We start from the raw sequence: 24,698 nt of genomic DNA, 5'->3' as shown, positions 1-24,698 counted from the left end.
AGATAGAAGAAGTGGACAGTGTTAAATTCTTGGGATTACAGCTTGATAATAAATTCAAATGGGAGGAGCACACCACAGAACTGCTGAAGCGTCTTAACAAATCTCTGTTTGCAATGCGAATTTTGTCAGACATAGGGGATATAAAAATGAAAAAGCTGGCATACTATGCTTACTTTCATTCCATAATGTCATATGGGATTATTTTTTGGGGTAATTCATCAAGCCAAGCTAAAGTTTTCCGGGCACAAAAACGTGCAGTGAGAGTTATATGTGGTGTGAACTCAAGAACATCCTGCAGAAGCCTGTTTAGGGAACTAGGGATACTAACTACTGCTTCCCAATATATTTATTCCTTAATGAAATTTGTCATTAAAAATTATCACTTTTTCAAACCAACAGCTCTATTCATGGAATCAATACTAGAAATAAGAATAATCTTCACAAGGATTTAAAGTCACTTAGTCTTGTACAAAAAGGTGTGCATTATTCAGGAACACACATTTTCAATAACTTGCCAGCAGCCATAAAAATCTTAACAACCAATGAAATTCAGTTTAAGAGAAGCCTAAAGGATTTATTGGTGGCCAACTCCTTCTACTCCATTGATGAATTTCTTAGTAAAACCAACTGATTTGTATATAAGTACAACATAACTTCTGCACAATTTCAGTGCAGTAATGTGTTCATTGAAAATTTGTGTGTGTGTGTGTGTGTTAGTATAATCTAACTTCTGCACCATTTCAGTGCAGTAATGTGTTCATTGTAAATAAGTATTACAGTAGTTGTATTACCTTATAAATAAATAAAAAACTTTTTTATTTTAAATTCAGTGCATTAGTATTTGTAAAATTACTCTTAGTGTTCATTAAAAAATGACGATCATTCCACTTGGGACCTGTGGAATGGTACATTAGCCTATTTGCTTTAATTGTAAATATTTGTCATGTATTGTTGTTTTTCTGACATGTTCCACATCCTGGAGGACCTCCTCACTACGGATCAATTGGAATGAAAGTAAATCTAATCTAATCTAATCTAATCAATAAGTAATTTTCTTCAAGGTGACTCATAATGTTCAGAGGACAGTATATGCTCCAAAATCCTACTGCAAATTGAGGTCAGTAATATGGGCCTGTAATTTATGCTGTTACTCCTATTTCCTTTCTTGAATAGTGGTGTGACCTGTGTTACTTTCCAGCCTTTAGGAACAGACCTTTTGTGAAGTGAGTGGTTGTACACGATTGCTAAGAAAGGCGCTATTGTGCCTGCATACTCTGAAAGGAACCTGATTGGTATACCATCTGGACTGGAAGACTTGCCTTAAGTGATTTGAATTGTTTCGCAACACCTAAGATATCTACTTTTATGTCACTCATGCTAACAGCTGTTCTGGTTTTACATTCTGGAATATTTACTTCATCTTCTTTCGTGAAGGAATTACAGAAAACTGTATTTAGTAACTCCGCTTTAGTGGCACCATCATCGATAACATTTCCATCGCTATCGCACAGTGACACTATTGACTGTTTTTTGCCACTGGTGTACTTTACATACGACCAGAATCTCTTTGGGTTTTCTACCATATTTTGAGACAATGTTTCATTGTGGAAACTATTAAAAGCAACTCACATTGACGTCCACACTAAATTTCGAGCTTTTGTGTTCTTCTGAATTTGGCGTGCTTTTTTTTTTGTTGCTTCTGCAACAGTGTTCTGACCTGTTTTGTGTACCATGGTGGATCAGTCCTGTCTCTTATTAACTTATGCGGTATGAATCTATCTATTGCTGTCGATGTTGTATCTTTGAATTTGAGCCATATCTGGTCTATATTTACATAATTAGCTTAGAAGGAATGGAGACTCTCTCTTAGGAAGGCATCAAGCGAATTTTTATCTGCTGTTTTAAATAGATATATTTTGCATTTATTTTTAGTAGTTTTGGTTGATATGGTTTTGAACCTCCCTACAATGACCTCGTGTTCACTAATCCCTGTATCCGTCCTGATGATCTCTATTAGATCAGGATTATTTGTGGTTAAGAGTTCAAGTGTGTTTTTGCAACCACTTACAATTTGTGTGGGCTCATGAACTAATTGTTCAAAGTAATTCTCAGAGAAAGCATTTAGTACAATTTCAGAAGATGTTTTCTGTCTACCATTGGCTTTGAACACGTATTTTCGCCAACAAATCGAGGTAGATTGCAGTCTCCACCAATTGTAACTGTATGAGTGAGGTACTTATGTGTAATGAGATTCGAGTTTTCTTTGAACCGTTCAGCTATTATATCACCTGGGTGGGGGGGGGGGGGGGTCGGTAAAGAAGCCAATTATTATTTTGTACAGCTGTTGAGTATAACCTCTACCCATAGTAACTCGCATGAACTATCTATTTCAGCTTCACTACAAGATAAACTACAACCAACAGACACAAGCACACCACCACCTACATTATTTAATCTATCCTTTCTGAACATGGTTTGTGCCTCTGTAAAAATTTCAGCAGAATTTAATCACCGGCTTTAGCCAGCTTTCTGTTCCTATAAAGATTTCAGCTTCAGTGCTTTCCATCAGTGCTTGAAGCTCTGGTACTTTCCCAACACAGCTACGACAATTTACAACTATAATACCGACTGTTGCTGGGTCGATTCTCATTGTTTCTTTGCCCTGTAGCCTTTGAGACTGGTAGCCCTTTTTGATCTTTCCCGAGACTGTCTAACATAAAAAACTGCCCAGTCCACGTCACACAGCCCCTGCTACCCGTGTAGCGGCCTCCTGTGTGTATCGGACACCTGACCTATTTAGCGGAACCCGAAACCCCACCATCCTATGGTGCAAGTCAAGGAATCTGCAGCCTACATGGTCGCAGAACTGTGTGAGCCTCTGATTCAGACCCTCCACTCGGCTCTGTACCAAAGGTCCACAATCGGTCCTGTCGATGTTGCTGCAGATGGCAAGCTCTGCCTGTATCTCGCTAGCAAGACTGGCAGACTTCACCAACTCAGATAGCCATTGGAAACCAGAGAGAATCTCTTTCGATCCATAGCGACACATGTCATTAGTGTCAACATTTGCCACTACCTGCAGTTAACTGCATCCTGTACCTTTCACGGCATCCGGAAGGACCCTTTCCTCATCTTGGATGACTCCCCTCCAGTATGCACACAGAGTGCACATTGGCTTTCTTCCCATCCTTAGCTGCCATATCCCTATGGGGCTCCATCAGCCGCCTAACATTGGAGCTCCCAATGACAAGCAATCCCACCATCTGCACTTGTCCGGACCTCTCAGGAAACCAGCCACTGCCGCAACAGGCGAGGCCGCTCTTGCAGGCACAGAAGTACTTTCAGCAGTGGTCAGTACTTCAAACCTGTTATGGAGGCATAAGGGTACAGCCTTGCAGCCAGCACCAACTTTCGCCTTCTGCCCAGGGATGCGCAACCCCGCCACAGTTCGCCAATCACCAGCAGGGACGCCCGAATCCGAAGGCACAGTGGCATCAGAGATCCCAAGCGATGCTACAGGTTCCAGAGGCGCCAAAGCACTCGCCTCAGGTGTCCCATTGTCACTGCGGCCCAGGGCAACAGCCTGGAGCCTGTCGACCATGCCCAACACAGCTTCCAGCTGTTTATGGATGGTGGCCGATTCACCCTGAATCCGTACACAACAGGCGTAGTACCAATCCATCTGTAACAAATTTTTTTTCCTCTCTTTTATCTCACAAGCCGTTCAAAACAAACAGATGACTGACGACTATGCGAATTTAAACTATACAGGTACTGAAACATAATGCTACATCTCTCAAATACTATAATACTCCCGAAATTTATGAATTGACTTACGCAAGTACCCAAAAACACACAAAGAAATTAAGAATTAAACTATGAAACAAATAAGTGAGCTAAGAGTACGACTTGCTGCTGGCCGCTGTTACCCAATGGTAGCAGGGAGTTTTAGTAAAAAGTCAGGACAACAGAAAGCGTTTTATGTTCTACATTTTGCGCAGCACAGGTCAGTATAACTGTTCAGAGTTAGTTTTGTACTAGGTATGGTGTGGATCCCCCTACAGCCCAGAGCAGTAGACAATGGCATGAACAATTCCAAGAAGCAGATTGATTGTCTAAAGGCAAATCGCCGGGCTGTCCCTGAGTGTCTGACACAGGTGTCAAACGCATCCACCATAGTTTCATAAGGAATCTGCAGAAATCTGTTCATCGTGCAGCTCTACAGCTTAACATGCCCCAATGTCCACTTGGCGTGTGTTGCATCGATGTTTGCACACAGAACCATACAAAATTCAGGTACCGCAAGCTCTTCGTGAAGGTGACAAACAACAATGTTCTGTAATTTCATTCTTGACAAGTGGAAGATGACAATTTTCTTCCACACTGAGTGTTTAGTGAGGAGGCAACACTCCATTTAAATGGAAAGGTGAACAATCATAATGTGAGAATATGGGGTATGGAACAACCACTTGAAGTTATACAACATGAGAGGGTCACTCTAAAATTTAATGTGTTTTGCGCAGTTTCATGGGAAAAGGTGTATGGTCCATTTTTCTTTGCTGACAACACTTTTACAGGAAGCACATATCTCAATAAGCTTGACAAGTTTCTTTTCCCACAGTTGGAGACTGATTCCAACGACTTCATTTACCAACAGGATGGAACACTGCCACACTAGCATCTGGAATTTTTAAATCAAAGTATTACTGAATGATGGATCTGTTGCACTGGACCAAATGATTGAGCCTTACATTACTGGCCTCCAATTACCTGACTGTATGTGATTATTTCTTGTGAGGGTTTAAAAAAAGACTCTGTTACCAGAAACAATGAATGAACTGAGACATCGAATAACAGCAGCTGTGGAAGCTGTAACTCGAGACATGCTTGCTGCAGTGTCAGAACAATTTGAATACTACATTGACATATGCCATGCACTGCAAGGGGGCATATTGAATATTTATGGGGGGGGGGGGGGGGGAACTTTTTGAGTTTCCCGTTCATCAAGAAACAAAATTCATTGTCTATGTACATTAGTTTCAGAAATATAGACATTCCAAATTGGATGATTCTTTTTGGTGCACCCTGTATTAGAAAACAAGATTGGCAGTACGTTTAGTCTTCTACAGGGGGGAAATCTTTGACTCGCTTAGTTCGTTGTGAGTAATTATATCATGTACAAGCCTTTCTTTTCATGTTCATACTCTGTCATAAAGTGAGTGTTAATTGCATTAACTGATGTTCTCTTTCTTCCTCCGAGCATTCCCAGCTGGAATTTCCACAACAGTATTGCTTTTTGATAAAGGTCACATAAAATAACTGAAAACGATCAAGATCAAAATAAAGATGTAAGTGCAGCTCGTTACTGTTTTTACAATTAAAACGTCACCCACAATTATTTTACGGCATTACATGTTTGATAAGGTCAGACTTTGTCATACTTAGCACACTGCATGTAAGCATTATTGACAAGGTGAATTCACTTTGTTTCCTGTAAGTCATAGCGTGCAACACTTAAAATTAACATCTTTCTGTAGATACGTATTCAAACTTCCTCAAGTTTTAAGTCAATGGTTCCAATTAAAAGATGGCCAAATGACAAAATACATATGTGATTTGATCTACTACTGATGTGCAGGGCATAAGCATTTCATTTTTAAAAATGCTGAGAGGACAAATGATGTTTGTCAGAAACTTTACATAATCAAGTTCCTCAAACACTGCAAGTGAATGCGTTGTTCTTTGGTGACATCACAGTGCCTGCCAGTAGCACAGGGGATTTCTCACTGTCCAAATTTATTATTTCTGTAACCTTCTTACCGACAACTTTGAGGTCACGACATAAAAATAACTCGCAGGTCTGTGCAAATGAGTTATCTTTTATACTGCTGCTGCTGCTGCCATGCCCTTGCAGGATACATTCATGACTCTGTGCATCAAAACTACAACTGACTCTGCAACACTGACAATGATGTGTAGCTCTGTACATTGACCCACCTGATACCCACATCATGTCACCACTACAATGAAGTTCATTTCTTTCCATGATATTTGTGTCAATATAATCGTTAATAATTTCCCTATAGCTGAATGCTTTATGAGAAATATGCTGCTAACTATAGTGACCGTTATCTGTGAAAAGCACAATGCTATGTTTTTACATATCTCGATGCCGTTGACTCCACAATGAACAGTACTGTACAACAGCAATTAAGATCCTTCTGAACCCTTTACACACATTTAATAAGGAAACTGAAAGCCTGAGGCAGCTGTAACCTCGGTGTAAAATTGTTCTGCTGGATTTCATCATGTGCTTGGGGTGGTTTGTTGATTATGTCATAAAAATGAGGAAGGCTATAGTTTAAGATACTACTGACAATATAAAAGTAGTCCCATGGCGTGACTGGCTGTAAGTCTCTCAAGTCTGATGTTCAGCTAGCTGGTGCAAGTCTTCCTACTGGACGCCACTTTGGCGACTTTTGTGCCCCTATCCTCCCCCTGTAAATCATGAAGAAAAGATGACCTACAGTTTAACGCGGAATCTGGACCATGTATCATACCTGGCATGTCTCTATCTCAAAGGATGTGAAGACTAGGGTAATGGCAGACTGAAAAATTTCAAGGTCCGACCAGGATTAGATTCCATGACCTTTGGGACCAGAGACCGAAATTGGTTTTGTACTCTTTAAGGCATCATCCTGGTAATTGTCTTAAAATATTTAAAAATCTGGAAGGCTAGTGAAGGCTTTGTGGTAATGTCTTCCCGAATGTGAGTCCAGTGCCTTACCACTTGGCTGTCTTGTTCTACCTTGTATTGGCCTGTGACAAGCATTTCTCGTCTCAGCACCACTGTAAAAGCCTTAATGTGACAGTTCACAGCACTTTTAATGGTGCAAAGACTACAAGTTTTTTACAGGTAAACCATCATATGATTCTACCCAATAATTGGGATATAAATAGTCTCTATAGCGTTTTATGTTGTGGAATTTGCTGAGACCACACTGTGCCTACAAAAGAGATACATAGAGTAAAGTCTCTATAATATACTTTGCCAGTCTGACATACCCAGTAGTGCGACACAATGAGCCGAGATCACGTGAAGTGGATGGGTGGGGTCATTTCAAGTGAAAAGTTTAGGACACAATATGTAGTCAGCCACCAATTGTTGATTATTGCGTACATTGCGCATTTGAATTAGGACCTCCTTTAACTTGACTGTAGTAGTGTTTGTGAGTGTTTTGTATCTTTCTTACAATGTGTCTCAAGCAGGTAGTGAGAAACGTAAACACAAGACACTGACTTTGGTTGAAAAATCTGAAATTATTAAAAAATTGAACAAAGGAGAGAAATTAACAATTTAGCTTCATTTTATGGCATTGGGTATGCTACCATGTATGACATTAAAAAGATCATGATAAAATTGACGGGTTTATGCACAATTTGAACAGCCAAAGCTGTGACAGGAAAATGATAAAAACGGGTGAGAACCCATTAACTGAAGACACTTTGCACACAGTTTCTTCAGGAACATAGTAAACACACTCCAATTTCAGAAGGTCTTATCAAAGAAAAATCGATATTTTTCTATAAAGAAATTATGAAAAAAGACAATTTCTGCGCACATACCAGATGGTTTGGTAAGTTTTAAAAAAGATTTAGTATCTGCTTGCTAACCACAACATGAGTAAAACTATCTTGTGACTTCGAAGCTATTGAGCCTTACAAACAAAAATTAGAGAAAACTTTAGAAGAGTTAAATCTTTGCCCTGATCAGATTTATAACATGGGCGAAGAATGGTGGTTCTGGAGATTTTTGTCCTACAAAACATTCGCCCACAAAGCAGAGGCATGTGCTTCTGACAGAAAAATGTCTAAAGGTAGGCTCATATTTGTGCCATGCTCTAATGCTAGTGGAAAACACAAACCTGTGCTGCTTGTCATAGGAGAATCAAAAATCCCTGGGCGTTCAAAAATGCAAAATATATAGCAGTCAGACATAAACACCAAAACAAAGCTTGGATGACAAAGGAATTTTTCAGTGAGTGGTTTCAGAAGGAGTTCGTGCCATTGGTCAAAAAGTTCCTCAAGAAGCAAAATTTGTCTCAGAAAGCTTTGTTGGTGTTGGATAACTACCCCACACATCACAGACCATTATCTATGGTCTATGCCAGACAGCCAGATAAAGATGAACTTAAATCCAAAGATGGTTTGATAAAAGTGATGTTTCTTCCTCCAAATGTAGCCCCTTCACTACAACATATTAAAATATAAATTGTAGGTCACAATTGTGAAACTGTATCCAACATAATAAAGTTTTATATTATGAAACATGAACTATTTGTAAATGTAGTGTTGTGTGTCTCTGTGGATGTAAAATGGACGTATCAAATTTGTAAAAGGTAACAAGGCACTAACACTACAGGAAAGAAGTCATATCTAAATTAAACATGCAAACAAATTTAAAATTAATACTGTCATAATTTGTAATTCAATATTACATTAAAAATTCTTTGGTGCTTGTTTGAAGATAAATATTCAATACAATAGAAGTGAAACATATGGTAATATACTAACACGATGTACTTCATAAATACATTAAATAAAGTATTACACCATATACTGTACAGAATCAATGAAATACAATATTCTTTTACAAATATTTTACAATAAAATCTTGAACATACAATAACAGTAAACATTTATAGACACACCAAATAATATTTTTTTTGTTGTAAAATCAATACTTTGATTTTTTTTTTGCGTCTCTAATGATAAAGTTTTGGCATGTGAACACTTAAAGATTTTATAGCAATAGGAGAACTCTGCATATGAACACAGAATCAATACATCACGAAACTTTTATTAAAGTACAACTATAATAAAGTTCAAGTGCTGATAAGCACATTACATATATGAACAACAAAGGTGGTATCTGGGAGTGGTAAAGATAATAGTATGAAGGACAGCTATACCAAATGGTGTCAATGATGAAATTATTTTTCAGGTGGGTTCTTTCTAAAGCACTGTTCACAAACTGGATTCTGTCCTGACACTTCTACAGCTTTAGAAAGAAACGTATTTCGGTATCTAATGACAAATTTGACAAATTAGTATAGCCTTCAGGCAAAACTGTTATTAATTTTTACTCTTTTTCATATATTAGGTGAATGCAATTTATATCATGCTGGATACAAGAAAATCACATTTTCCCTAAAAATATGCAGGGTGTTCACTTTAAACTTTCACCCTTTTGATACTCAGGTATCAAAATGAGATTTTCAACAGGGAGGCATGTAATTTTGTTGCACATTTAATCTGGCCAACTCTTGTATCAACTGAAATACTGAAGCAATTTCTTTTTGTTAAATGGAATGACCCACTTTTAAACTGCATTTGGAAGTTCTTGAAAAGGCAGCACAGTGATATGACAGTCGATAATGATGGCACTGAATTATTTCTCAAAATACCTGAGAAATGAGCTAAAATTGAAAGAGAAGGTGACCAGAATTGGATATAGCAGTGTAAACACTGTCAAATGAGGCCCTCATGCAAGGGTCTGTTATCGTATCCAGTCTTTCGACTGTTTACTTGATTCCACAAAAGCTGTTCACATAAACACGAGTATGTGCACACAATTGAAATAACTTTCCATATCCAATTCTGATATGCTAGAAGTTAGCATACAGTTCCAGTTGCAGCAGTGGTAAGTGACCTGGTATCTCTGTCATATAAAATACAGTCAAGAGGAATTACGTTTAATCTTAGTAGCATAGGTCTATCTTTTTACTGCTTCTAATGGTGGAGCCTGGCATGAGAAGTCCACTTCACTGTGTTTACACCAGAATAACCATTTCCGATCACCTTGCCTTTCAATTTTAGTTGATACATTAGATACTTTTGTGAAAAGTTCCAATACCAACTTAAACAAGTGTTATATCACTGTGCTTCTTTTTTCAATATCGTTAAAAATTTACCAGGTAGTGATGACAGATTATGCACAATAGAATGGAAAAGGAAATTACATTACAAATAAAACTGAGGTGTTTCAGACAGGGAAAGTCATAGCATCAGTAATCTGTTCCAAAATTATGAACAAGAAAAAAATAAGGTAGTAGCTTGGAAATTTAGATAGTAGTGTCTACAATAAATCAAGGGAAGAGCAGGAAACAGGAATGCTGATGTAGTGTCTAAAGTAACCGCAACACTTTTACTCAGATAAACACAATAATGTATCATGGTAATGTGAGTGGAAGTTTAATTTTTACAACATGTACTTACAGCTGTACATCACATAAACTTAGTTCAATTCTGCATAAACACTGCATTATTTTAAAATTGTTTCTTTAGTATTTGTTTTCACTTTGTAGTTGATTTATCTGAACAGCAAGAGGGAAAAAAATAACTGGAAGAAGAAAGATTACGGTTTAAAGACACATCGCATGCGGCTATTACACATGGAGTACAAGCTCAGGTAGGACAAGAACAGTGATACCAATTGGCTGCTCCTTTCCCAAAAAACCATTCCAGTATTTGCCATAAATCATTTAGGTAGACTACACAGAACCTAAATATGGAAGTCAAAACAGGTATCTGAACTCCTGTCCTTTTGAAAGTGAGTCAATTGCCTAATTCACTGAAAATTGTGCAGTTTTATGTCCCCTTTTTTCTGGTGTATTTCATATCAAATGTTATTAAGTTTTTAATTGGTTATGATTTGCAAGATTTCCATACAGTACTTACAACACAAGGGTTAAAATGATATAATAAGCCTCTGTGACATATTGTGAATAAAGAGAATAAATTCCATCCAAAATGTAGTAAATGAATATTAAATTCCAGCTTACAGAGCTCTAAGAAATTTAGGATCTGTTAATGTAACAGGTGAATATTTATGTAACTTTCTCTGCAATTCCCTGCTTATAGAAAATAACTCTTGTGGCACCATGAAATGCTACACTCTTTACACTAACGTTAATTGGAGCTAAAATGCATACATAATGCATGAACTTTATTCATGGCTACCACTGAGAGAACTGAAGTTCTGTCAACTCAACATGATGGCTCCTCTAAGAGTTTTCTGCCGTTACAATATGACGAACCAACCTAAGCAAAATTAATGGAGGGGCATAATAAATAAGACAGTAATTTAATGCTGAAGGAAGAAAAGACAGAATAAGAAACAACAATAAGATGGAGGAGGACAATAAGCAGTTCCAACTTCCATTATACAAATAAAATGAGAATAGTTTTTCTACATTTTCAGTTTTTAAATACATAAATATTCTTTCTGTGGCATGTCCATTAAGATATTGATATTCACAAATGTGACAGAGCAATAACTCTGAGCAAACAAACATTAACAGATATGGATAAAAAAACTCTTAATGCATAATTATGTCTATCTCTCTGCAACAAAAGCTCGCATTATTCAAATGCTGTCAATGAATTTTTTCTTCTTCTTACAAGCACAAATTTGAATAGTCCTCTTTTAAAACAGAATATATTTTAAGAATATTCAGCTTATAACATAGTTACAGTCATGACTAAAAGCACTAGTTAAGCATTGCATCTTATTCCAGCAATAAAATGACAGCGAGTGCACAGTAAAAACTGCATAAAACTACCACACATATTGACAATGCAGAAATTCCAGCAGAGCTTTTGGATTATGAACATTCATGTTCATTGGCTGCGGTGAATGAAGTATTATACTCTATTCTGAATCTTCATAATGAAAGTTTTTTAAGAATACTCTGTCAGCATATGATATATTGGTGTTCAGAAGATGTTGCATGACAGTGAAAATGAATACTTAGCTACTGGAAAGAGAAGATGGCAAAAATTTACTTTGTAATTCTAACAGCAAACTGTTTAAAAAACTTTCTTAAAATATTCAGTGCACAATAAGACAACTCTCAAACAGTTTTTTTACCCTGTTGCATAAAAATCATCTCACAATGAAATTCCTGTAAATGAATAAAAATTATGAACACACATATGCAGACAAAATTTCAGAAATATATATAGAAATATGATTTGCTGAAGCACTGGTTGAGACACTGACATCTGCAACATTTCCACTGAAGAATGCACATTCATACAGGTTTTACATATATACACTAGAAGTCTGGAATGTAAAAAATACTTTGTACATGACCCACTGAAACATTTCAGTAACAAATAATACAGTTTTAAATAATATTCTATCATCAATTTAAGTACAGAAGTCATCCTTATCTTACAACATAGGTTCCACCAAACTGTCAAACCTTTAGTAGTACATACTACTTGCACAAATAAAAAGAACAATATAAAAATGTCATATCAGAGGAGCTTTTACATAAGAAATGCTGCACTGTTCACAAGTATGTTCACATTGAACACCAAAGCAAAATTCCCTATGAGATTACTTCTCATGCAGAATATTAAATTGTACTTTGAACAAAAATAATTTAAATTTGTTTGAACTGATGAACCATGCTGAACCATTTATTAAAGACACACAAGTATTATGTACTGTAAGTTTACTAATGCAATAATCATTCTAAATATTTATAAACAATCATCCATCATATTTGTAACCAGCAGCAACACTTGTAAATAATAGCCCAAAAATCAAGATAACAGTATAATACTTTAAAATATACTAATATAATCTAGCAGTCTGATCTCAAAATTCCATTTACCTTTAGTTTACTAAATGAGAATGATTTCAAAATGTTAAACTGTGTTATCACAGTTAATTGATAAAGATGAAAAAGGAACAAGAAACAGAAAAGATAAGAAAACTGATAGTTTTGCAGTTGCAAATACTTGTACATGCACAATGTAACTTGGCCCTTGTGTGTGTGTGTGTGTGTGTGTGTGTGTGTGTGTGTGTGTGGAGGGGGGCGAATCAATGGAAGTCTGACTACTGAGTTGGTATGGAATGCATCAGCCCATTGCCAACCTTAGCTACCAACCTGACGGTATGCCACAGCACTGTAGTAGGTGCTATGAATGCAATGTGGATTCATCCCCCCCCCCCCCCCCCCCCCCACACACACAAGCTGACAATTGTGTGCTTACATTCCAACTTTTACCCTGCAGCAGCACCCAAGTTATGTTATGCATATAGAAAAATACATTTACATTGAAAATGTAAGTATTAAATGAGAATTTTGATGCCTATGTTGAAAAATAATGTGTCAAGTATGACTCACAGAAGCATTAAATCTGAATAAAAACATTATTGGCATACAATTTTTTTCCATAAATGTAGCAGTCACCACACTGCAGTAACAAACTGCATTAAGTTACTGATTAAATGCACCACTGTACCTCAAAGCATCAAATCTTTCTGCATTATCAAAGCATGTACATATAACACAGAGGCAGCTTTTAATAACTTGCTTTTTAAAAACAATCTAAAAGTGCACACTGGTAGTAGTATTGTAGATTTCCACAGTTGTACTAAATACTAATGGACACGAATGGAATTTATTTTGGAACACACCATAATGTTTGCATTTCCCCAAAATACACTGTTCTAAGTCTATAACTGATACTAGGATAAGAAAAACCACATTTACATCACACAGATTAAATTCTTTTGCCTCATCTAGAATATATACATCATTAGCACTTTTATTCACTTCTAAATGAATCCACATTCTGAAACTGCAGTATTTTTGTGAAATTCCACAGTTCAGAAATGGAGGTCTGCAAATGAAGATGGCAGATTTATTGGTAAAAATGGCTGGTATTATTTCAATTTGTTGTTTTTCATTTAATATTTCCTTTAATAGGGTCAATAATGTCAGCAAAGTCACCGACATATTAGTAATGCAAATTTAAAAAGTTCAGCAACTAAAAATACCAACTGTTGTGCCATTAAGACTTTTATATGACTCTATTACAAATTTTTGACACTAGATGAATTAAATGTAATAAGCATTACACTTCACAACTCACCATTCTACTAACAAAACATATCCTTTTTCTTTCTTTGGCTTTACACCCAGTAATAATTCCATCTCTTGTATACTTTAATAATATGTTTACAGTTTCCTACTATTTTAAAAACATTTCAAGAAATAAACCTGCTGTTCAAGTGTATCACAAGAATCTCTCTTTTGCTCTCCCTTATGCATGCAAATATTTGTAATATGTGTAATTTATGGATTATTGAGAAACTGATCATAATTAAAAATGCAACACCTTTCTTCCTGTGTTGATGCAATTAATCTTTGGCTATAGGGTTTTCAAGATGATACCAAGTTAAAAAGAAATTTACTGTTTTGAATCCTTTTTTTCCTTTCTTAGATCTCTAGTTTTGAATCAGCTATATCAGAGGATGTCAAACAAATACCTAGCCAGCATCTCATACAGCTAATATTACTATAGCACACCACAAAACACACAACTTATTCTGAACAATGCATTTCAAACATCGAGTAAGAAAGTGAGTAACAAGTAGTTCCTTGTCCATCACTGCAATGACCTTTAGAAATGCAATTTCATTTGAGATTAAATGAAAGATTTAAGTTTTTTTGTAGACCTACAAACAAATTTAAACCTGGATAGTTACTTGGAAACTACTAAAACATGTCCCTCCCCCCTTTCTTATTGGCATATGTAGTAGGATATGGCAGGAACATAGAATACTAAAAGGAGATAAATTCCCCTTGTTTTTTAACATGTATCAAGCACTGAATGCAGCCAACTTTTCATACTTTTTTCACATACCTATTTCTTGTATACAAACATTTATAGGTAATGAATGACTTCTGTGGCCCATAAATAATGTTTAGAAAACTACTTTTCTACTTTATGATGTTTTATTCCATTTATTAAATCTGTAACATCTGTTATTTCTAATTGTATACTTTGTTACATTCTTTCAATGGCTGGAAAAAACTGCATGCATTGACTGAAAATTAATTCTCGGTTATTTTGCACATTACACTGTGTTTTGCATTTTCTCGGTTCCCTTGATAAAAGAAGCAGTTGTTGTAGAAATGGTGTACTACAGACAATTACTCAGTCAACTGTGCTACAAAGAGAGCTATTTGTTTCAGTAACTGTAAATGAAGAACAGAAAAAAATGCAAGTGTCAACTAAATTTTAAAGATGATACACGTATTCAAGTTAGTCCTTCAAGCAATGCAATATTTCTTTCTGAGAGAGAGAGAGAGAGAGAGAGAGAGAGAGAGAGAGAGAGAGAGAATCACTGCTACTTATTGCTTCTTTACTACTCCATCAATGACAACTACATTCAATAATTGTTATTTCACTTTAGACTTTTTATACAAATCCTTGTAGCCATATTCAAGTTTTATACTCTCCTTTTGAAAGTAGCATCAATTATTATCTTCCACTCAAACTTCAATAAAAACTTGATAAAACGAAAAACACCACCAAAAATACTTCACCTTGATATTTGTCAGAATTTAAGGCTTTATATATCCTGAATTTCATACCTGCTTATGTTTTGATTTTCTTATTGCACGACAGCATTGCTCTCTTTCTCTCATTTTTGGCACAGATACTAGCAATACATCATTACAAACAGTACCACTACCATATTCTATATCACTGATAGGCCTCTTTTTGTATCATTTTACTACTTTGCCTTTGAATGACACCCCTTTTAACATATTTTACACATTATAACAAGAATAAAATAATGCATGTCTATATCAAGATTTTGAATGCATTTCAAGATCTGAACAGTAATAATATCATTAGGTTACTATCTTAATATTCAAAATTAATCAGCCTTGAGGAAGGGCTATGAAAAAGCTATCAGCTGCTAAAATAACATATTCTATTCTAAATTCCATGTAACCAAAGACTAAATAAAAATTTCACTAAATAAAAATGCTGTCTTATTGACATTCGTTTTTAATTTATCACAAGACCATACTTAGAAACTTTTATCTATATGCAGAAGGATGCTCTATACAGTAACTCATATCATCTTATAACTGTCATGTAACTTACAATGCAGACACAACTTCTCTCCTCCTAGAATATGCTGCCTGTTTCACCACTTTTCCCACTCTCATCACAGATTGTTCCTGAATTTGTTTCCAGGATAACAACATTTTCAAGAAGATAGTATCATTTACTTGGTAGCTGCAACAAATCTCTCAAATCTAGTGTGTTTTATTTCAAAAGTTATTAATCATGTCTTTATAATTGCTCTAATTAATGACTTCTTTCTATCTATGAACACTATGTGAGTAAAATATCTGGACCAACATTACAAGATGACAAACATCTTTTTTTGTTTATAGTGTACATTTTGTAATGTTCACAATCAATAGTACCATGTTTATATAAACTCATATTTTGCAATTTTATGGGCAGTAATGGTTCAAACCATCTGAATAATATGATGTAAATCAATAATAACTCATGAGAGTGATCATCTTGTACTGGAAGTTTAGAATGAGTTATTATAAGCAAATAGGATGAAGAATAATGTGCATCTCAACATATAAGTTAAAGCATTGTGCTATAAACAGAATTAACATATATAATGAAAAAGTACAGCTGCCACATAAGCACGGGGTTGTTAGGTTGCACATGTACAGTCTTTGGCACATTACTATAACATAATACTGCATAAAAAGACATTCAATGTATAAAATACTTCTTTTTACCAAAACTGAGAACATATTTGCATTTCCAACAAGGCACATTCAGGTATTTATAAATAATGAAAGAGTACAATGAAATAAAGAGGAAAATTAATGTATACAGATCTAAAAAGGCAAGAAATGTTCAATCAGGCAGAGGACATAGCTTCAGTCATAAGATACATGATACACACTGTTAATGAGCAAAAATACTGTGGGGTTGTGAGTCACACAGCTGCCCAAATTTTAATAAGAGGAAATTTGTGGGAAAAATGCAACAATCAAACAATTGCTTACACACATGTATAACATAAGAAAATAAAAACATGCATGTTACAGTGTATATCAGGCATACCATGCTTTCCTTTCCAAGAATTAATTAATGGAGATGATTATCTGCACACAACTACTGTTAGATGACTTAGATTAGTTGGTCCTTAAACATTGTTGTTCTAATTCTTGTTCTCCACCTCTTCCTTTGCAGACAATTTGGCACCACACACACACACACACACACACACACACACACACACACACACACACAGGGAGAGGGGGGAGAGGAAGAGGGGAAGGGAGGGGAGGGGGGGGGGGGAGAGCAGATTGTATACAGGTTTTGAGCTTTGCTGAAAATCAGTGAGCTACCTAAGTCTCACATCTGTCACATCTAATACTTTACTTTCATAACCTACTGTAACATCTATCGGAATATAAATTATTTCTAAGTAAATGTTCCACTACTAAATCCACTTCACACTACTCATTTCCACATGCAGCTGTAAAATCTGCAATGTATCAACAAAGAGTAATCAACAGTTCCCAAATCTCAAAGCTGCACAAAAAGATACTTTTCCTGAACTCACAAGTATAAATCACTTATACTCTCTGAGCAAAATGTAGTCTTAAATACGAGGTTTGTACGTTAATGTGACATGTACTGTGTGCATTTCAGCCATGCTAATGGGGCGTGAGCCCTCTTCAGTCTTACGCTGTTGTGAAGATGGAGACAAAGACAGCTGCTGCTGTTGATGAAGATGCTGTGGTTGTTGTGACTGCTGGGGTGATCCTTGCTGCAAATGCTGCTGTTGCTGTTTAGCACCATTTTCTTTATTCTTACGCCGACTTGAACTACGATGTAGATGATGGCGTGACTTCTCACCACGGCTTGATGAACGACGGACATTAGGTCGTTTAAGAGACTCCGCACTTGCGCTCAATCCCAACCCACCTTCAACAATCAGAAAACAAAAATTAACGCATTAGTAAGGATACAAATATACCTAGATTCACAGGACATAAGACTGCTGATGTGGTTCTTACTGTAATATTAAAAGTATGTTAGCAGCAGCAGTGGAAAGTGGAAACGTGAAGAAGAGGAGAAGTAGGGGGAGGAAAGAAGAAAACAAGAAAAAAGAATAGGATGAATAGATGTGAAAAGGGTCATGAGATAATATCTCGTTACCTCAGACACTTCACTAAGTCGAGTGCATCTGCCAACAATTTCATGAGAAGCTATGAGGGGCGTCCTGTAAGTAATGCAGCACATTTATTTTGTTGAAAAAAAAATACAGAATTTGTTGTGGGACATCATGCAACATTCCCACTTCAACTCCTGTAGTTTCGTGAAATTCCGATAGATGGCAGCACTATACATAGCCTTCAAAATGGCATCAGTAACGAAGGTACATTCCATGCAGAGAGCTGTCATTGAGTTTCTTCTGGTGGAAAATCGAAACATCAATTATTCATAGATGGTTGCAGAACATCTACAGAGATCTGGTGGCGAACAAAGGCACGGTGAGTGGTTGGGTGAGACATCTGTCGCTCTCCTGTATGCTAGCCAGCCGCACACAGCTGTATCTCCCATGTGCAGGCCGGCCACATACAACTGTAACTCCTGAAATACTGGAATGTGCAGACACTCTCATTTGAAGTTATCAGTGTATCACAGTCAACCACCTCACTGCAAAACTGGATGTCTCTGTTGGTAGTGCTAACACACCTATCCACCAGTTGGGGTACTAAAAAGTGTGTAGCTGCTGGGTTCCTCGCAGCCTAACAGAAGACCCTATAGAGCAACAAAGGACTGCAAATTAGCCATACGGGGTATGGAGACCCTGGGCAGTGAGGATGAGCTGAGGAAACACTTGTGAAAGGTGCTGGGCTGCAGCCTCACCATTACAACAGACATCGTGGGTAAGGTAAGTAATGCTTGCTTTATTTGCAGCAGATGTGTGGTGGGTGTGCAAGCTGACATTGAGTTACTACATTGTAGTGTTCCTATCCATGGTCAGGTATTCCCCGTCCAACACTAAACTTACCAGTGCTCATACTAGCCAGCTAAAGATCGCCACTGGTAACCAGGATGTTGAGGGATCACATGAGCCTTTGTCAACCATGCACCCAAGCTTGAACGCTTAGAGAATCAAGTCAAAGATCTTGGTTTAGTGAATTCAGGCCTTACACAGAAATCACCAAATGGGGAATTGTGGGATAAGGTTATCCATTTACAGCTTGAAAATGTCTTGTTGAATTAACAGGAAAATGCACGACAGGAAGAGGGTTCTGTTCCTGGATAGGTCAATCAGCAGCAAACATCCAAGCCCTTAGGGCAGGGTCAGACAGAAGGTTGGGGGTTATTTAAGGGGACACTGTTCATGAAATTCATTGAAAATTGACATTTTCTGTTTTCTACTCCATAATGTACTTTGTACTTTCCTGAACATTTTGGTATAAAATCAGACAATTGTGAGACCTTCAAATAATATTTTGAATGTTGACGTGTGACTGTCAAATTTTGTGGCTATGCATATACTGCCACAGTTGGGCAGTCATGTCTTGGGAACTACAGTGTCTAGAAGGCTGTGAATTACTTTTTTCTGTGCCTACTGCTACGTCTCAGAAGTTGGCATTATGAATAAACAAATCAGTCCTTTGTTTCTGATACTAGTTTTCATTGAAAGTAGTGAGATTATTGGCTATTTCTGTAGTAAGATAACTTCTATTGCTTTTTATACATAAATAAAATGACTTAAGTGTAAAAGTAACTTCAAGAAATGCAAATTTGCTGGCAACAGGTATGTGAGACCTGCATTTTCTTCTGAAGTACTTGAAAACATGTGTGCTAGCAGTGAAGGAAACCACAATAATGCTTCTGAAGTGACCACGCTCCCTAGTGCATCGAAAAGGAAAGTAACTTTAGAAACGTGTGACAGTGGTAAAAGTAATGAGATTATGAACAATGTCATTATTGATCTGCAAATCCTTGCACAAGTTCTTTCTGAAACTCTCTCTTGCTGTCTTTGTGGTGGTGAAGTTAAAGTTGGTAATATTGGAGCTAGAATAGGTGTGTCTAAATTAATTACTAAACGTCAGAAGTGCAAAAATGGAAAAGCATTTCATACTTCTTCAAAGTGTCCAGGTAATGAATTGTATGATACTTATGTGAGACTGTTTTATGGCCTTGGATGCATTGGTGAAGGTGCAAGGGCTGGTAATGTTCTCTGCACTGTGTTGAATTTGCCAAAACCACCTCATAGGTACGTGTAATATGTAACAGCAATTGGGGACTCTGTAAATGCTGTGGCTGAAGAGTCAATCGTTGCTGCTACATCAGAGGATGTTGAACAAAATGAGGGTGACACAGACACCTGCATTGCTGTGGGTGGATCCTGGCAAAAGCTTGGGTTTAGTTCTAAAAACGGTTTTACACGTGGAATAAGTATTGACACTGGAAAAGTTTTGGATTTTGAAGTTCTCAGTAAGTACTGCCAAGGTTGTACAGTGAACCAGAAGAACAGATTACTTCATAAGCAGCAGTGTATAAAAAATTATGATGGCACAAGTTGAGGAATGGAGGCAAAAGGAGCAGTTAACATTTTCCAGCATTTGCAGCAGGAGAGAGGTGTCAGATATGTGAATTACTTAGGTGATGGAGACAGCAAGGCTTTCATTCATTAAGCCATATGATGTTCCTATACAAAAACTTGAGTGTGTAGGACATGTCAAGAAAAGGATGGGAACACATCTGCATAACCTAAAAACCAAGCTGGGGAACACAAAACTGTCTGCTGGCAAGACAATAAAATGTGCTGGAAGACTAACAGACAAAGTAATGGGTGAATTACATGAATATGATAGGATAGCCATTACAGATAATTGTGATAATTTAGAGAAGATGAAAATAGTTGTGTGGAGCACTTTCTTTCATCGAATATCAACTGATGAAAAGCCATGTCATGCTTTGTGTCCACCTCCACCAAACACTTGGTGTAAATACAGGCAAGCTGAATTTTCTGGCACCCTGCATGAATTTACACATAAACGTTCTCTTCCTTTGGCAGTAATGGAGGCAATCAAACCTACTTACAGAGATTTGGCAAATCCTGAGCTGCTAAAGAAGTGTTTACATGGGAAGACCCAGAATGTGAATAAGCCCTTCAATAATGTTGTGTGGTGCCGTGTGCCTAAAAATGTATTTGTTGGCCTTATGATGGTAAAGTTAGCAGTGTCTGATGCTGTAATAACTTTTAATTGCAGGAACTATGAAAGACTTAAGGTTCTGGATAAGTTAGGGGTAAGATTTGGACAGAACACAGCTAAAGGACTGCGGGAACAGGATGAGCTTCGTGTACGTGAAGCAGAGTTAGCTGCTCAGCAAAAGATAAAAGAAGCAAGAAAGAAAAGGAGGCGGAAATCACTGGGCTGTTGTGACACCGAAGAAGACACAGACTGTGGGCCAGGGCAATTCCAGTGCATAAAAGCTGCAGAAATGTAAGTCTGTATAATAATTTGTAATAAAAAAGTTTTAAACCTCAATATCTCTAAACTACATTTTTTTGTAATAAATGACGCATTTTCTAAAAAAGTACTGACGGTAGATACATGAAATTTTCACAGCATACCAAGTGTGAGATTCAATACAGATAATTAAAATATCCTGAGTTGTTTTGTTTTTATGTTCATTTATTTACAAAATTCTGTCAAACAATTGTAATTGAATGTTTGAAAAAAAAAAAGGGGGGGGGGAGAAAGAAAGATAGATAACATGCACCACAATACAATTTTAGTAATAATTCTAGTTCAGTGTATCTAGAAAGGTGCATTCAATAATTATGGAAAGTTGTAAGTTGGTGTCTTAGAAAGCTTCCAAGATAATGGGTTACAAAATTCGATAATTTAACATTGGTGGCATAGAACATACAATGTCCCCTTAAGATGTTACTGAATCCGCTTTGGTCTGTGGCCTATCAATTGATACTAATGAACAAGTGAAAAATTTGCAATAACTAACACTGTGTTTGCAGGGTCAAGCAGCTGCCTTGTGTCACCAGTTGGTGATATTTCATGTTATTTAGCCTACCTCCTGACACACAATAAATTAAGTAGAGTAGTTTCAAAAGAAAGCCCCTGATGAAAGTGAACTATTAAGTGGGTTCTGAAGGAGAATGCTAGAAGGAAATGTGTCTAGCCAATTCCACAATGATCTTGCGAGTTGATATTTTACCGGGTTCAGGGATGTAAGGAATTCTTCGTGCACTATACTGAGGATATTTGAATTGCTATGACAACTTTGTGCCTTGGTGTTTCAGAGTCAGAAGCAATACATAACATATTAGAAGATATGTGCCTGACAGACTGTTTGTGGATTCTGTTTCCTAGCAAGCCTCGAACCTGCTGCAAGTTAGATAGGTTATTGTTGAGTACTGAAAAATCTATTTCAATGACGAGAAACGTGGTCCACTTCTAACCCAAGTGTGGAAAAACTGACCACTCAATATAGCCAGACTAATCCTAACTCAGACTACATGAGGGCATATTGTAGCCATACAGGACAGTTAGTATGTGATTGGCTGGTACCACAGGAGAAAGGTGGGCACAGTTTACACCATATGGGTGCAGGCTGGTATAGGAGCCTACATGGGTTATTAAAATGCTGGTGCAAGATCAGGGCTCTTTCATGGGTTATTCTACCATTTGGGTGTGCAACTGTGAACCATGAACGAGTGTGAACAACAATGGACTTAGAGAGAAATCTATCACTAATGGATCCAAGGTGATACAACAAATTTTTCACATGTGTAAGCTGCCTTGTTTGTAGAAGTCACAAATGTCATGTTGAACGGTCAACATTTCTCATTTCAGTGCAGAGTAGGGGTGGGATCTGTTGGAAGTCTTAGGAGTATAACTGGAGGTACTGATCAATAGATTGGGGGTGACTGATACTACACAGTACAAGATTTTGCTCATGGAACAGGTTCCAGTCTGACAATCTCCCTATCACTTATCACCATCCAAGACAAGGGAAGTGAGGAAAATTGCTGACCAACTTTTGGCTGATGCAATAATATGGCCTTCAGTATCCCCTTACACATTGCTGATTTTCTTGGCACCTCAATCAGAATGTTGTTATGGAATCAGTACCATTGCCCAATCCACATAATTTCTTCACATGGTTTACTGTGTGTTTATAACTACATGGATGATGTGGTGGTTTATAGCAAAACCCATAAAGAGCACCTGGACCCTATAGCGCAAGTCCTCTGCTGTCTAAATGAAGTGGGGCTGAAGGTAAAACCATAAGTCAATGTGGCTCAAAAGGAGATTTTGTTTCTGGGTCATATAGTGTCCAGTGAAGATATGAGAGTGGACGATGGTTAGACCAAGGCATTCACCTGTTCCCTAGACCTAAGAAAGAGCCGGAGGTAGCTAGTTTCATCGGTATGATTTCCTTATTTTTCTCTTTTTTTCAAATTCATTTCAAATTTTTTCCCAGCCGGTCACCCCCTTAACTGGTTGCGGTGGAAGGGAGAATGTTTTCAATGGAGTGAAACTCAGCAGGCATCCTTCAATGCCATGCCTCAAAAGCAGCCTTGGCTACTTGTCCTGCAAGCAGAAATGTCTAATTCAGGTGTTGCAGCAGTGTTTCTCCAAGAAAATGGAGAAGAGAAGAAGCCTAGCAGATATGCCTCAAGGTTGTTATGAGTCACAGAGAATAACTATTCTGCATATGAATTTGAGGTGATAGCCGCGTTATTTGGCTTGAAACCGTTCACGTCTTCTCTCGAGCATAAGCTATTTCATTCAGAGATGTGCTGCTGGGCACTGACATGGATATTAGCTAAACTGCAGAAGATGACGAAAAAAGTTAGGTGTGCTGTGAGGATCTCCACCTTCTCTTTTGATGTGTGGCATATAAAAAGGGTGGATAACTGTGTGGCTTTTGCCCTTAGTCAAAGGTTTCAGCCCAAGCTTGAGGTAGAGATCTTTTCACAAAGCACCAAGGAACCTGCTTGTGAGGCACTAGTCTTCCAAGAGATTCTTGGGCTGTTTGGAGATTTAGCAAAGACAGACAGGATACACCACCTCAGTTGTGAAGCCTCAGACAATGTGGGATGAGTCCACTGGGTGCCTTAATTTCACTTTCAACACTGCCATAAAGGAACCTCCTAAGGCCACTCCTGCAAGTTATCATTTGCCTTCCCTGTTAATTTGCCACAGTTGAATTTGTGGTCCATTAATGACCTCCTGTATGAGGAAAATGATCCCAAGTTCATTAGGCATAACTAGGAAGGCATGCAGCTTTACTGTATGGTTAAATGATGATGGTGTCCTCTTGGGTAAAATATTCCGGAGGTAAAATAGTCCCCAAATCGGATCTCCGGGCGGGGACTACTCAAGAGGACGTCATTATCAGGAGAAAGAAAACTGGCGTTCTACGGATCGGAGCGTGGAATGTCAGATCCCTTAATCGGGCAGGTAGGTTAGAAAATTTAAAAAGGGAAATGGATAGGTTAAAGTTAGATATAGTGGGAATTAGTGAAGTTCGGTGGCAGCAGGAACAAGACTTCTGGTCAGGCGAATACAGGGCTATAAATACAAAATCAAATAGAGGTAATGCAGGAGCCGGTTTAATAATGAATAAAAAAATAAGTGTGCGGTTAAGCTACTACAAACAGCATAGTGAACGCATTATTGTGGCCAAGATAGACACGAAGCCGACGCTTACTACAGTAGTACAAGTTTATATGCCAACTAGCTCTGCAGATGATGAAGAAATTGATGAAGTGTATGATG

At 37.3% G+C, this 24,698-nt stretch overlaps 1 protein-coding gene across 5 annotated transcripts in view; it reads right to left on the bottom strand.

Moving 5' to 3' along the window:
- Positions 1–3,562: 3,562 nt before the first annotated feature.
- The window catches only part of LOC126251434 (uncharacterized), a 191,323-nt gene continuing 170,187 nt past the window's right edge, over positions 3,563–24,698 (bottom strand). For 2 of the 5 annotated variants that reach the window (XM_049951857.1, XM_049951856.1), the window contains one exon: positions 14,881–17,850. In XM_049951857.1, the coding sequence (XP_049807814.1) occupies positions 17,525–17,850 (326 nt within the window). In that variant the 3' untranslated portion in view covers positions 14,881–17,524. Of the gene's footprint in view, positions 3,683–14,880; positions 17,851–24,698 lie in introns of those variants that run through there. The other 3 variants (XM_049951858.1, XR_007545734.1, XR_007545735.1) reach the window with 3 other exon arrangements.

Source organism: Schistocerca nitens, chromosome 4 (genome assembly GCF_023898315.1).
Source record: "Schistocerca nitens isolate TAMUIC-IGC-003100 chromosome 4, iqSchNite1.1, whole genome shotgun sequence".
Classification (NCBI taxonomy): Eukaryota; Metazoa; Arthropoda; class Insecta; order Orthoptera; family Acrididae; genus Schistocerca; species Schistocerca nitens.
The sequence above is the reverse complement of the archived record's forward strand: the minus strand, read 5'-3'. Positions and strand labels throughout refer to the sequence as shown.